We start from the raw sequence: 14895 nt of genomic DNA, 5'->3' as shown, positions 1-14895 counted from the left end.
TGCTGGTTGCCGCATGGTATTGCCTCAGAAAGGTATGATAACAGATCCTATCATCACAGACAAGCGGAGATAAGATGCAGACCCCCAGTCTGTGTCTTCATGGTCACAATGACATCGAGAAGGTCTTGAGAAGCTCATCACCCGGGCAACGAAGCGTTTCAAGCTAGCTGAGTCCGTATCTGTGGTGGTGAAGAAGGCCAGAGCCGTCATAAAAGTCTATATCGTCCATCTCTGAGGAACTGGTCAAGAATGTGGACAGGGTATTTGACTAGCATTGGGAATGCAGTTGCCATAAGGTCAAACACCTCAGAGCTCATGGGAACGTCACAGAGTTCAAGATAAAGAATAGAGGACTATTTACCCCTCAGGGGAACAATGCAAACATCGTGCACCTCCTTCCATTCTTCTTCTGTTGAAGAAACCAATTGATATAGTTTATGGCTCTGACATCTTTGTCGAAGTGAATAGTTTGATAATTACAGTAGGTAAATGTGGTTTGGCAGGACTTGTTCCTCCAGTATCCATTTCTTTCTTTCTTCCAGGTGTTATGAATCCTGCGGCCTATCTGTGTGTCACAAGAGGAAAACAGATTATGTGAATATTTTGGTTTGGAGTCCAGTGATCCAGAACTGCGGGCATGTGTAAAAGTGCTTTGAGACTGCTAAGGTGATAAAGCCATGTAAATGAAGACCATTTACCATTCTATCAAGTCAAATTAAACACTCACGCTTGAAAGGTTTGTCTTTAGTGTTATTGTAATAACAAATGTAGATCAATATTTTCTGCAGGGTGGTAGAAATATAATCAGGTCCTTTACTGAAGTAAACGTACTGATACCACACTGTGAAAATACTTCACGACAAGTTAAAGTCCTGCATCCAAAATTCTAAAGTTTGTGACTTATATCAGAAAATTGTACTTAAAGGATCAAAAGTACAATTACATACTATACAGTAAATGCCACTGTTTTATTGTTATATAGGATGTTTTTTCATTAATATTACTGTTGAATTAATGTATATTTGACTGCTTATTGACTTATTTAAGGTTGACCTCATTTGAACTACATCACATAGTGTTTGTTAGTTTAACCCAGCAATGCGACATATTCTATAAGATCATCACGTTTGTATCATTTCTGTTTTGTAAGAACAACGTGTGTCTAAAAAGTCAACAGGCTCAGAAAAACAACTCATTTTATAGAAAATGCATGTTGGTGTTTAAAATAGTTTGTTTTGCTTAGAAGGAAGAGATTGATCCTTTCAGCCTGTAAAGAGAACATCTGATCCTTTCAGTTAGTCAGAAAAAAATTAAGATTCAAACTGAGCAAAGTTGAAGATACGTGTAGTGAAGTAGTAACTGAAGCTGTTGCGGGGTAAAAAGTACAACATTTATCTGTCAGATTTAGTGGAGTGGAAGTTTAAAGGTGAATAAAATCACAAACAGCACATATTTACTTCAGTACTTTTGTAATTGTATTTGATCACATTCCACTGATGTTGTGATTATTCTGTTAACATGCTGAGGGAGGTTGTGGTGTTCACGTCAGTGTGATTTAATTTAAGACTCTAAAGGTGTCGGTTTCTTGTCTTTTGACACCAAAGGGTATAAAAGTCTGACCCTTTTCCAAAACAAAAGGTTTTTGCACCAATTGTTCTTTTTACATAAAAAACACAAAATAAATCTGTATCATTTCCAAACAGCATCCAAAAAGGCCAGGGCTAAATATTTGTCTAATCAGTAAACATTCTCACAGATCTAAACTTCAGTCCTCAATCTTCCCCTCTCTCGTGAAGTGTTTTCCACTGAAAAACATTTAAAACATGACACGACTGTTCCGTGTTTCTCTGACAGCCCGCTGCAGCCAGGAGACCTTTAATCAATTCTAACTGCACACCATGTTGTGCTCTTCCATATCAGAAAGGTTTCACGTGATATAATTAGCTCTATTATGCAAGTCAATATTTCTTGCCGAGTTTCTGGCACGTCCCTCCATGTTTGAAGCAGGCTGTTGGCAGCCTCTGATCCCAACTCATAACGATGCTGTTCAATGTTTAAACCAGCTCAATTGCGGAAAATTTACATTTATTTAAAAAAAATAATAGAAAATTGTTCAGTCCAAACTGAAATCATCCTTGAATACTATTGAGATCCTTGATGCAATGAAAGATGAAAACAATGTTTACTGAACCCACATGTTTATTGAATTATTTAAGATGAGATTGCATATGCTGTTACAGAAGCACAAACTGTGCTAATCACAACCAATACAGCACTCTGAATAATAATGGATTACAAAACAATGCACATGTTATACAAAGAGCTCATGGAAACACATATAAACATTGTATATGGATGTTTATGATGTTACAATTGTGTGTAATTTCATTTAATACATGTCTTTTTTTTCTTATATTTGACATTATTGTTTCCTCAAAGCTTTGGCATTCGAGCAGAGAAAACTTAATGAATTGAAAAAAGTTGAAAATCAATTAGAACAAAACTGAGATTGAGATTTGTATGAAGAGTTTCCACTATATATATATATATATATATATATATATATATGTATAATATATATTTGAATATCGATCGATCGAATGTTTTACAGTTCACACTTATTGTGGAATAACACCGCATTACACTGACTCAATATTACTATCTGCAGTATCTTGCTGGGCTTATCGAGTACACACCTGCCTCAACCGGTTTTGCAATTGGAGCTTCTTTTGACTGATGTGATGAAATGTCATGATGCGTTTATTTTTTGAGAAATCTGTAACTGAAACTATGACATCAGACAACTTTACCACAACCAAAACAATCTGCATTACTCAAAATTCCCCAAAACCTGGAATGACTCCTCAGTAACTCCTTACAAGGAATCACTTAATAGCCTTGATTATCAGTTTTGATTATTATAAAGTGCAGATATACACCAACCTTTTCTCATAGTAATGTGTTATGCAATGATTTGATTATTCATGTTCCTAAAGAAAAAAAGTAGTGTAATCAACTAAATTACCCATATTATTACCCATAAATACCCTGCATGTAATGATTATTTTCTATTTTACATGCAACTGTCAGAATACTCACTTAAAGTATATTCTTAATCTTTAAAAGCATTTTCCATTGACTTTCTCTTTTATGACATAAAATACAAAAGTGATCCAGTGTTGGCATGTCGACTAGAAAACTAATTCCAAATATTTGGGAATAAAAAGAGAGAATTCCCGAGAAAAGTAGCACATGCTTTTCACATGCTTTGAACTGGTTCACAGTATATAATACATGATAAATGCCATAAAGATATATTATATTAGATGCAGTGCAGCACTATGTCCCGACACCCTCCATAAAAAAGAAAACAGAGTTTAAATATGTTTGACATGTATGGCAACACAGGGAGGCCGACACGTAGCTCCATCTCTGTTCAGCAAAGAGTTGTCTGACTCAGCACAACGACTGAGTGCAGAGTAAGTTGAAAAACATTCTTTCTTACGACTCCAACATTATTTTCACTGTGTCTTGTTAACCAGCTGGCCAGCCACTAATACATCCAAGATTTACCTGTTGTTAACCAGTTTTATCAGAGACAAAAACGCCCCAAAACAGGCAATGATCTAAAGTTTGTTGGTTTTCAACTTCAGTCAGTGAGCGAACTACTCGTCCATCCATTTCTGCACGACTAAATACAAGCTCACTGCGCTGCCGTGTTTTCATCTGCGTCGTCTTTGAGCTTCACTGAACTCACTTTGACGGCTCTCCAAAAAGATATTAACCTGATCATCTCTAACTTTCACCAAGAACATAATCAAACGATAGAATCTCTCAAAATATGACATAGCGATTCATGAAATAACAGTGTTACATCACATTTTACCAAGTGCAGCCCAAATGTTTTACAAGTTAAGACTGAAGGCTACAGTGTGTTTGTAAATGGGCTGAGTCATGCAACTAAATATTACTGTATTTACTCCCCACCACCAAAGAATACTTATTACAACGTAACGTCCTCTGGTACAAACGTCCTTTAGAGATCCAACATGTAAATTCTATGAAATATCTCCGGCTGGATTCCAGCAGGAAGGGAAACAATGAAACAACAATGTAAAGACAACAACTTTATCAGCCTTGTTATTATCGTAATCACAGATGTCTATAAACTACAAGCTCTGGCATCTGTACTGTAAACTCAAACCCTCTGTTTGGAGGATTTCTTAACATGTCGTACGGTAACAAGGACTTTCCCTCCCTGCTGGAAACTCTCTGGGCTTTTTAAAAAGATCAGAGCTGTTGAGAAAAAGACTCGTCACACTCGCGTCTCTCTGAAACGCTGTCATAGATTTACGTTGAATCTCCAGGGACACACTAATCAAGGACAACTTGTTACTACATCGTAACAAACAATGGAAGTTTCATAGAAACCAGCTAATGGGCAACTGGCATTTCTGTGCAGGTTATAATAAACACGTGATTGCAAGTCAGGTGTTTTTACCACACACAGAACATCAGATGCTTTACATAGCGGGCCTGAACTCATGCTTAGAGAGAGAGAAGACTCTCCACGACAAATTCAAGCCCGCACCAACTCAAAACATTACTGTTGGGTCTGAAAACGCCCTGCCGGGCGGATCTGCTCAGCCGAGTCTGGGCAGCATACTCCGGCTCGTCTGAGGAAGAAGAACAAAATAGTTAGTGGTCAGAAGTCTGGATCAAATGCTTAAAAGAAATTCACATAACACAGAAATGCAGAAAATGAGATGGCACGTATTCCTAAATGTTGACGATGGTGCAGCAGGTTTCTGCAGCCGAGGTCTTTTTGAGGAATGAGACCATTTGAACCAGCGTTCAGTGAATAAACACAGATGAAGACTCAAGAGCCTTTTCCATTAACAGTTCCAGCACTGGCTCAACTCTACTCATTTTGTGTTGGTTTTCCATTGTCTGTGGATGGTATCTGATATCTGGTACAATTTTCTTTTCACCTACGTCGAGGTTCCAAAAGGTGTCATTAAAACACTGCAGACCACAAACTGCCACAGTGACATGGACTCTCCCTCTTCTTTGTGCCCTGTCCCTCCATCACTGGAAGCAGCTCGTTGCAGGTAGATCAAATCTTTCAGGTTTTACACCCACTTGAGTGTTTGAACAAAGCCCGACTCTGTTCCCACACCGACTTGCTGAAGCCCCGCCCACCTAAAAACAGTGAAGTGGAAGCATGTTCGGAGCAAAGCTCTGTCCTGCTTGTATGAATGAACTGACTTCACTAAAAATGTTGTTCTGTGGGATGTTGTGTTGTTGTTGTTGATTTTCAAGACGACGTCATAGCAGTTTCATGTGACTTGAGGAGGTTCTGTCTGCAGTGGAAATCCAGAAAAGTACCTGATAACCAAAGCGAGTCGAGTCCAGGTGGTACAACTAGTGGAAATGTGGCTCTAGTGTTTGGTAAAAGTCCAGTCAGGCTGCAAAGCTCTACACACTACTGAGAATTAGTAGACGGATGAAAAACGAGAGAAACAACTGCAAAAACACACAGGAGATGTTGGATTTGGTTGACCTACAGTCTGTTCAGTAGTTTCCCTCCTCTGGGAATCAACAGCTAACAGCTAATGTCATTGTATCCTGCTGTCGTTTCCCTCCTGACAGGAACACCTCTGGCATCGAGTATACTTATTTTCTTTATTCAGAAACGGGAAAGCCCTGGTGGTGAGTACAAATGTCTCTGTGTGATACTTTAAAAACAGACTTTTAAAAGGAAGGGATCAGGGAGGATCCACACCTGAAGTGTCGGTGTCTAAACAGACTGCGTGTACGTTTCATTTCCTAAGTTCACAATGACTAATCATTTGTTCAAACAAAGGAACACGGATCACCTCCTTGAGATGTTGTAACAGGATTTCACTTCTCACTTCTCACTAACCAGCGATGAAGACATCACCCGCCAAAATATCTGCGATTATATTACCCGGAAATCAATGTGTTTTTTGTGCCCCCTGTTTAACACTCAATAAACACGGATGGTTTCTGTCCAGCAGCAGCAGTGAAAAAGAAACAATTTTGTGAGTCGTTCAGGAAGATCTGCAGCTTCCTCAGACCCTTCATTTTAAAATTATTTATGTCGGTAGCTGTAATGGAGCTAAGATGGCGACCGTTTAGTGTCCAGTGTCTCACTCACACAAACTTTTTTGAGCATTTGAGTGCATCATCCTGGTGCTTGTAGTGAACTGCGTGTTTCTGTACTTGACAGTATGAATGCACTGATGCACTCAAAATAGAGACCGTTAGTACACAAGCATGCCATTTGGAACACAGCTCGTCTCATGATTAGTGTGTCCAGAGTGCAGTCAGTGTTAATCGTGAAACAACGAAAGGTCTGAAATCCAAATTCCTGACAAACCATGGTATGAAAGTAGCTGCCCATCTGCAGCAGACACTCCAGGGTGTCCATCATCTGCTCCCGGCGCAGTGTGTGGAGTCTGGTGGGACCGGGGGATCTGCTGCACTCCAGCTGACGCACAGTGAACTTCAGAGCCAGCGAAGCACACTGCAGGACGCTCATCCCTGAAAACACACACTGCAGTTCACACTACAGCCACTATTAATCAGACCGAAACACAACTGAACAACGGGAACTGACAGAAACAAACAGGAGATGAGGATGAAACTTTATAGCGGATCAATCTGACCGACAGTCGACTGTTTCACGACTCACAGATGCTCGATGTCACTTTGGTCTCATACCACTGCTTTCATTTAAAATCTCACCGTTTGACATATTGATCATTTGTGGCCAAGAATGATTTAGATAAACACATGTGACAGAGTGATTGTGAAGTAACATTTATTCGTATGCAGATGAAAGGTGACTTCCAACTCTTTGGAGTAATTTATCTCATTTTTCCATTTTATTTATTTCTGCTTTATGTATAATTGTTTTACATTGATTGTTTGACACTTTGTAAAGCTCTGTTTAAAAAAAAAGAAAAAAAAAAGCCTATAAATCAAATTTTTATTAAGAAGCATCAAGGGTTGAAAAGGTCACGGTACTCACCGCAGTTATCGGTGGCTTCAACATCAACGTAGACACCTTCCATCATTGCGCGTTCGAGAACCTGTCAGAAAGCAGATGTTAAAAATATGAGAAAATATTTTAAAGATCGACATCAGTTCCTCTTCTTGCTTTCATTGCTTTAACGCGGTAAACACCAGAGGCTAATGTGTTGCAAAGTGACAGACCAGAGCAAACTCTCCTCAGACTGGTAATTGTAAACTAGAAAGTTGCCTGTAGTTTGAAGTGAACAACACTTCAGTCCTTTGTGAGGTTGGTGGAGGCTGCACAACATTTGATTTACTTACACCCTCTTGATTTGAAACGTAACTGCAACAATGATTTTAAAAACTATGAAGCTGGAGGTAGTCAGAGTGTATTGTTGCCGTGCAGTGAGCGGGGATGGGCATTTGAAACAAAAACATTATTCGACTATTATTCAAAGACGAGAGAGGTGGAAGCAGACCTCAACGCCCCGCCTTTAAAGTTCTGGTCTTCACTAACAAACACTTCAACAAAGAAGATAACCCACATGTCACAGCTGCGGTCTAAAAGGAGGGATGGTTTCAGAAGGTGTGGAAAAAAAACAAACAAAAACGATTGCTCTTGACTGTCTCGACACGGTGCTGTGATTCACCAAAACACTGATAAGATGCAGGTATGCGAGGGGAAAAACACATTAGTGCCGTCTTGTGAAGCAACATCTGCTCTGTGCGTCTGAATGGTGCCATACAAGTTAAAAACACGGTTCAGAGGCAGTATTTACTGCGAAGCATGATGGCAGTCTCCATTTAGCTTCGCCCGTGAACACCTGGCATGCCTACTCTACTTCTAATCACAACTACTGTTTAACTCTCAGAACAAAGTGCATTCAAATTCACTCCTCTTATTCTCTGTAAAACAGCGCAGCGAGTTTTTAAAATGACAGATTTGAGCTTTCCGATAATGTCGGTGCCTCGTCTGTGTGACGACATTACATCCCACTTCGCATGAAGAAAAAAAACACAATAAAGTATTTGTGGTCCTACAGCTGAGTTATTAGCACGTATGCCCTCAGTGGGTCTCTGGTTTGGGCCCCCGGCCCCGCGGACTCATCCATGACATTTGTTTTCCGTCAGTCACTGAGCACATGTCTTTTCCAACTTCTATCATACGATGTCCCACAAACATGGTTCAGATATTTCCTGACTCAAAACAATCTCCTCCAAACAACTATAAAAAGATATCTCTACTCACAATATTTTATGGTGAGATACATGTCAAAATTATTCTTTTCCTTGATATAACGGCTTATATATATTTAAAAAAAAAAATAATAATAATAATCTCAAAATATTATTAAATTAAATGATGAAAGATGTGAATAGCCTAGACTGTCCCGAACAAAACAAGATGGAGCATGAATGGTTAGCCCCTATAATAACCAAGATACGTTATGAGCTTAAAAGTAAATATAGTGAAATTACCCTGAAAACAGTCATATATACAGAATATAAACAGACAGGAGCATCATCGACCTTTTAACATTTAAATCGGAATAGCGTGTGGGATACTGAGCCTCCATGTTCCGTACAGCACAGACAAAGCCGTGAAATGGTCAACACATGATGCGGGTTGAAATGCTTTTAACTCCCAACTTGAAAAGATGACACTAATTCAAACTATGTGTGCAGTTGTTGTGTCTAACAAAAACCTGGTATGTTGGTTTTAGGAGAGTTTTTCACTGAGCTGTTTATTTACCATCGGATGTACCAGATGAAACGTCCTGACCTAGAAACCAAATGTACCCAAATAACCTCCTGGCTTAGATCGGAGGAAAACCTCACCTCCAGGACTCTGATGTAGCCGCTCTCGGCACTGAGATGGAGGCAGGACTTCCCCGAGCTGTTCGTCTCGTTGACGTTGGCTCCCAAGCGGATCAGATCGGCCACCATCAGGTGGTGGTTGTGCTTTGCCGCGTAGAGGAGGGCGGTCTGTGAATGGTGGGCGATAAGACAATGAGGCAATAAGCTAAGAATTTTTAATTGCTGCCACGTAAGCATCCCCGTCATTACACTTCAGCTACAAATTGCCCCATTATTTGGTACGAGTCTCCACGATGCCACCGCTTTCTCCTTTTAATTAAGCCGCTGTCTGTCAAATAGCAATCGTGGTCTTTGGTGGCAATAATCAATACAAAATTTTGAAATGAGTGATTTCTATAAAAGTAACTAGAAAGTCCATTAAGACAGTGTACTGCACCATTCCTTCAGAGTCCTTCAGGTCCAGGCTGTTGAGGGCGGCCATCCTTTTACCGATGGCGTAGCCCAACGCTCTCTTTCCCACACAGGCCACTTTATGTAGAGCTCTGGAAAGAGAAGCCAAAACAAACAAAAAAAAGATTTAAGATTAAAAGGTTTCGCAGCGTCGCCTGCAGCACAACCGCAGCAAACAAGACATGTGAGCAGACACTACAGAGAACTGAAATCAGACCTTATCACGTTTATATTAAAGCCAAAATGCTAAATTGCTGCATCAATGAGGGCAAACTTTGGGGTCTGTCTGTGGCTTTACTTTGAAAAAGTACAGGTGTAGCCTTGCACTTCCAGCAATACTGAACTCACTATGGACTAGTTGAAGCAAACAACAACCGAGTCTTCAGTTTGAACTGACTCGAGTGACATCCCTGAGACATGATTACTCCGACGCCCGTAAACCCGTAAACAGATGCTGAGGAACACAGTCGCTGGAGCTCCCCTTCACCAGATGGACGCTCTACATGACCACGCAAGACGCCCAACTCACGTCCTGCCACGTTCGTCGGGCGCCAGCAGGACGGCGTCGGAGATCTCGCTCAGCTGGCTCTCCTCTCTCTGCAGCTGTGTCCAGAAGAAAGCCGAGCCGTCGGCATTCCAGGGCTCCAACTGCTCCTTCCCTCCTTCGCCGTCTTCTCCCACGTATCCGCTGCCGTCGTACGCAAAGCCCTGAGGGGACCAAGCCTGGCGGTACTCGGATGTACCTGGCGAGTAGCTCATGTCGGACTCGGGGCTGGAGATCATTTCATCGTACTCATCGCTGCCGTGTCCCGCACCTAGGGGGATATAATGTGGGGACGTGTTGCGGCAGTTGTGGCAGTGGTATTGCCCTATTTAAAAATGTGAATATGCTCCCTGGACATTACCAGTTGAAGACAGCTCAGGCGACACCGGAGGTTCGGAGAAGATCAGATTTTGGGGCAGGGAGTGGGAGGTGTTTCCAGTCCTGAGATCTTCCTCCAGCACCTCAACGATGATTGCCAGCTCCTCCAGGCTTTTCGTGGGGTGTTGCGCCTGAAAACCGGTCACAGTTATTGTGCTCCAGTCATTCTAACTGATCGTCAACATGTCATGTGATTTATGGCATATTATAAAGTTGTTTTTGCACAGGGCTCGAGGAACCATCTGGGAGCAGCTTGGCTTGATGTTGTTTCCAACACTCACCTTCACGACTTGGCGTCTTGAGCGAGTTTTGACTCGTTTAATTTCTCCTGTGGAGGAGAAAGTGAAGTTTAAGTCTGAGAGTGCTGCACAGTATGTTTGACTTCAAAGTGAAGTCAGAGTTTTGCTGGCATACTGCAGGCTGGTGTCTTATATTTTTGGTTTCTTACTGGAGTTTTTTTTTAACTTCTGTATTCACCTGACAGCATGAAGTCAGAAGCTCCTAATATAGTGCATTAGATTTAGGTTTTACTGACCTTTGCCGGTTTTGCGGCATCTCTGCTGCATTCACACATCGGTGTGATGTGGAAAGAAAAAGAAGATGTATCAGCATGAGTGGTTTTCTTTATGCTTCGAACATGAATGTAAATGCTGCTATCTAACAATACATTCCTTTCTTGCAAAAATAACAGTCGAGATTTTTACACCAATGCACCGAAAAGGCACATTTTAGATCTCTTTCTGTCACACTGTACAGCAGTGACTTCGACATAAATTCAAGCACTGATGGGACAGACTCCAAATTCCAAGGTAATTCAGAGTACCCGTGATAAACAGACCCGTTTGGCAAAAAAAATAAAACTCTTTGAATTCAACTGTATCTTCCAATTAACCAACACTTTTTTTATTTTAAGTTTTTAACCGTGCTGTGGTCAATTTAGTGTCAGGGGAATTATTCCCACAGTTTAAGTGGCCGGCTGGTTCTGTGCATTTTCATTCAGTAAAGACATATTGAATTTAAAAGAAAAAAAGAAATCAGGGCTGAGGACAAAACATCTAAAACAAATGAGTCAGTAATGCTGAAAGGATTTATGTTTAATTCGTTGTGAAACGTCTGACGATGTGAACGGTTTCAGTCATGAATCACTTCCATCCGAGGAAGTCATTTTCACTTGACTTCATTTGAGGCAGCACTTTGAAACCTGAAACTGATTTCAACACATTTTCGAACTTATCTAAATATGATATTTACCATCGTTCCACTGTCATGAAAAGTGTATGGGAGTTGCAAAAAATTAAGAAACTTTACATAAATGTCCACAAGTCTTAACTTTTTTTAAATGATTACCAAAACTCCTTCAAATACTTGGCACATTCGTGAGCCCGTGTGACTTTTGTTTCACCTCTTTGGACTTCCTGATTTCATTTAGACATGAAGCAACAGAGGAAAAAAACAATAACAATGCAATACATATAAACATATTCATCAGGACGGGCAGAAAAAGAAACCAAATGGGATTTCACCGTAACTGATGTGTATCTAGTTTGACTGAATTTTAAAAAAAAAATCTTGCATCTGATGAATATGTTTAATCAATATCAGCTATTATTTTCTTTCCCCCCAAAAAAGAGAGAGAGAAAAAAAACAAAGTACCTTCAGATCATGATGTTCCCAGCCTTGAGAGAGACGAATATTTTTCAGTAGATCCCTTACTGGCATTTTGACACGGACTCCAAGGTAGACCTTCTCACCGCCGTACATGGCACATCTTGATCCTGCAAAAAAAACCAAACAATGGATGATAGTCCAATGCGGCAGGATCACATTACGCCGACACAGACAGAATCAGCTTTCCCCATTATTACAAACATTACATGGAACAAGTCAAAGTTTTGCCTTTGTGCCCAAAGTTAATTTGGGTTCCTGGTTCACTAATACCAGGGGTTAAGATGACAGGAACATTTATCTTGTTGTCTCATATGCAGTTATTAACATGAGTTAATGTTTTTTCCTCGCTCCTGTTACTTCCCTGGGTGCGGCTGGCACGTGTGGATTTGCCGCCCCGCAACACTTCATGCGACCGTCCTATTTCTAGCGTCACCGCGCCTAAAAAATACTTTTTCTCCTCCACAGTAAATACTTTTTTGTAATTCGACGCTCCTGCAGCAAGTTCAGCCTTGAACCTTCTGGCATCTGACCGAGAGCCCAAGAACACAATGCTAGCCCGCCTAGATCAGCAACTGGACTGCACCAAGAATCTCAATCAAACCCCAATCAAACCCAGCATGCCACAAAACACACCTCTCCTTTAGATCTGATGTGTAAATAATAATGGAAGTATTTCCGGATGGACCACCAGAAAACTGATCAGAAGGAGTGAATTTAGCAAATGACACCATAATGACTCGTGGGGAAAAAAATTATTGATATAAAACAATTATTCTGAATGAGAGTATTGTTGGAACCAGCTCCACGTGGCCTTCAATGGGCAGTTCTGCACTGGCTTCACTTTTTAGACAACATCTACTTTTATATTCAGGCTACGCCAAAAGACATCCAGTTTTAAAACAACAGAAAGCCAACCCAATGTAAACGGAGTGCAAAGCCATGTCAATAAATGACCATTTCTTAATTTTTTGTTTTGTTTCAAGTTTAGACGTTGCTTTGGTTTCAATTCCTTGATATTTGCGCATGTTGCTACCACAAATGCTTAAATTCAAAGTCTTCACCGACACCACACTGGTCTCTGATTGGACCGCCCTTCAGAGTGGCTAAATGCTGATATTCAGACTATAATGGCAGTGAATGAGCAGTAGGTGTCATACAGGTGTTTTCAGGGCCAGACTTTTATCAAATGTTTGAGGAAGATTGGAATATGTACATAAGATTTACAGCAACTTATAGTTTCATGGCAAGATGCTCAAAATGGCCACCACGCCACGGGAACACTCATCGACAAAAACAAATTATTTGAACAACTTTTAATCCCAAACATGATAATAGTGCGCAGAAAAAATGTTAAGTCGGTCCGACAAAATCCCTAGTAGGAGTTCGTTAAAGTACAACATGTGCGAATCGCCCAAAATGGCGGACTTCATGTTGAGTTGACATGGTGCAATGACACTTTTTTGTACGTCTAGGTGTGATACACATGTCCACCGAATCTCGTGCATGTACGTAAATGTAGCTGCCCGGGCATCTCTTTAGTGGAGTCACGAGTGGACGTGGCCAAATGGGTCGCTCGCGCCTTCTCAAGCCATTTGGCCACACCCACTTGCGATTCCACTAAAATACGAAATTTTTCACCGGGAGAGATGTGTGTACCAACTTTCATGAGTTTTTGACTATGATAAAGCCAACAAAAAAGAAGCAATTCATTATTAAGAAGAATAAGGAACGAAAAGAAAAAGAATTCCTTGCGTAACAATAGGGCCTGAGCACCGATGGTGCGAAAGCCCTATTGGGATAAAAAAAAAAAAATAAAAATAAAAACGGGATCAAGTGTTGCCATATTAAAACGGTTACAAATAGTTTTAAAACAGAGCATTTTATTTTTTTCTGATTGGCGCATCACAGATGAACTAAAAGCTAATATTTGTTGTCAAAACTGAACATTTATCTTCTAGGTGTGGACTGAGGAGCGACAACGACTTGCTGAGGCCGCAAAGCACGTGACCCTGAGGAGTACCCCTACCTTTCTTACTGCCGCCCACACCGCGGACGGTCCCGCTGGGGACAGGTGCGTCCGACTCGGCGGAGCTCGCGGAGATTTCCGCTGCCAGAGGAGAGAGACCAGCCACCCCATCGCTTCCTTCTCTCAAATCCCTTCTTTTGTACCTTCCTCTCATCTCGTACAACTCCTGAGGTGAAGAGTTGCAAACAAAATAGTGACACAGTTGCTGTCGCTGGTCGTAACTCGACCCTGATCCAGTACGGGATGGGTCCCCCTCACCTGTTCGTCTGTTCACGTCGCGCGGGCAGCTCAGTGAGTTAAATGCAGTAACGTGACACCGGTTGTGGCGCAGAGGTTGGAGGGCCACGCCCACTGCTCGCAGGTAAATGTCGAAATAGCGCTCAGTCCCACCAGATGCTCCTAGTCATCTGGTGTCGATGCTCCTAGTCATCTGGTGTCGATGCTCCTAGTCATCTGGTGTCGATGCCCCTAGTCATCTGGTGTCGATGCCCCTAGTCATCTGGTGTCGATGCCCCTAGTCATCTGGTGTCGATGCTCCTAGTCATCTGGTGTCGATGCCCCTAGTCATCTGGTGTCGATGCCCCTAGTCATCTGGTGTCGATGCCCCTAGTCATCTGGTGTCGATGCTCCTAGTCATCTGGTGTCGATGCTCCTAGTCATCTGGTGTCGATGCCCCTAGTCATCTGGTGTCGATGCTCCTAGTCATCTGGTGTCGATGCTCCTAGTCATCTGGTGTCGATGCTCCTAGTCATCTGGTGTCGATGCCCCTAGTCATCTGGTGTCGATGCTCCTAGTCATCTGGTGTCGATGTGGAATCTGTTTCGTTGAGGGCAGATTATTTTGTAGATCCATTTTGAACGAGGGGCAGTTTATTCCAAGGAGCAGAAAAGCTCTAAGACCCCTTGTCTTAGAGGAGCAGGACCCTGTTTTAATCTTTAGATAATGTGTTAAGAGATTAACCAATGTGACT

General features: G+C 41.5%; 1 protein-coding gene across 2 annotated transcripts; it reads right to left on the bottom strand.

Moving 5' to 3' along the window:
* Positions 1 to 2193: 2193 nt before the first annotated feature.
* LOC138634507 (uncharacterized) lies at positions 2194 to 14171 on the bottom strand. Of its 2 annotated transcripts, none has more exons than XM_069721485.1 (11): positions 13926 to 14171; positions 11885 to 12006; positions 10767 to 10791; positions 10513 to 10559; positions 10215 to 10362; positions 9839 to 10124; positions 9296 to 9401; positions 8881 to 9027; positions 7058 to 7118; positions 6404 to 6567; positions 2194 to 4676 (listed from the first exon to the last, which is right to left on the bottom strand). In XM_069721485.1, exons 1-11 carry the CDS (start codon positions 14077 to 14079, stop codon positions 4644 to 4646), a joined length of 1293 nt encoding a protein of 430 aa, XP_069577586.1. In that variant the 5' UTR covers positions 14080 to 14171; the 3' UTR covers positions 2194 to 4643. The 2 variants fall into 2 exon arrangements, with proteins under 2 accessions (XP_069577586.1, XP_069577587.1); XM_069721486.1 differs by having other exon boundaries at positions 10767 to 10788.
* Between the last annotated feature and the right edge of the window lie 724 nt (positions 14172 to 14895).

This window comes from Brachyistius frenatus, unplaced genomic scaffold (genome assembly GCF_029030835.1).
Source record: "Brachyistius frenatus isolate BFR_SWC_R1_liver_20210118 unplaced genomic scaffold, ASM2903083v1 Contig_265, whole genome shotgun sequence".
Classification (NCBI taxonomy): Eukaryota; Metazoa; Chordata; class Actinopteri; family Embiotocidae; genus Brachyistius; species Brachyistius frenatus.
The sequence above is the reverse complement of the archived record's forward strand: the minus strand, read 5'-3'. Positions and strand labels throughout refer to the sequence as shown.

Excerpts from the sequence above, each read along its gene's own strand:
- LOC138634507 (XM_069721485.1), bottom strand. The coding sequence starts at position 14,079 with ATGAGAGGAAGGTACAAAAGAAGGGATTTGAGAGAAGGAAGCGATGGG. Across the intron at positions 10,363-10,512 it reads CAAGACGCCAAGTCGTGAAG|GCGCAACACCCCACGAAAAG; the intron begins GTGAGTGTTGGA and ends ACCGGTTTTCAG. Across the intron at positions 4,677-6,403 it reads GCAGCTACTTTCATACCATG|ACGAGCCGGAGTATGCTGCC; the intron begins GTTTGTCAGGAA and ends CTTCTTCCTCAG.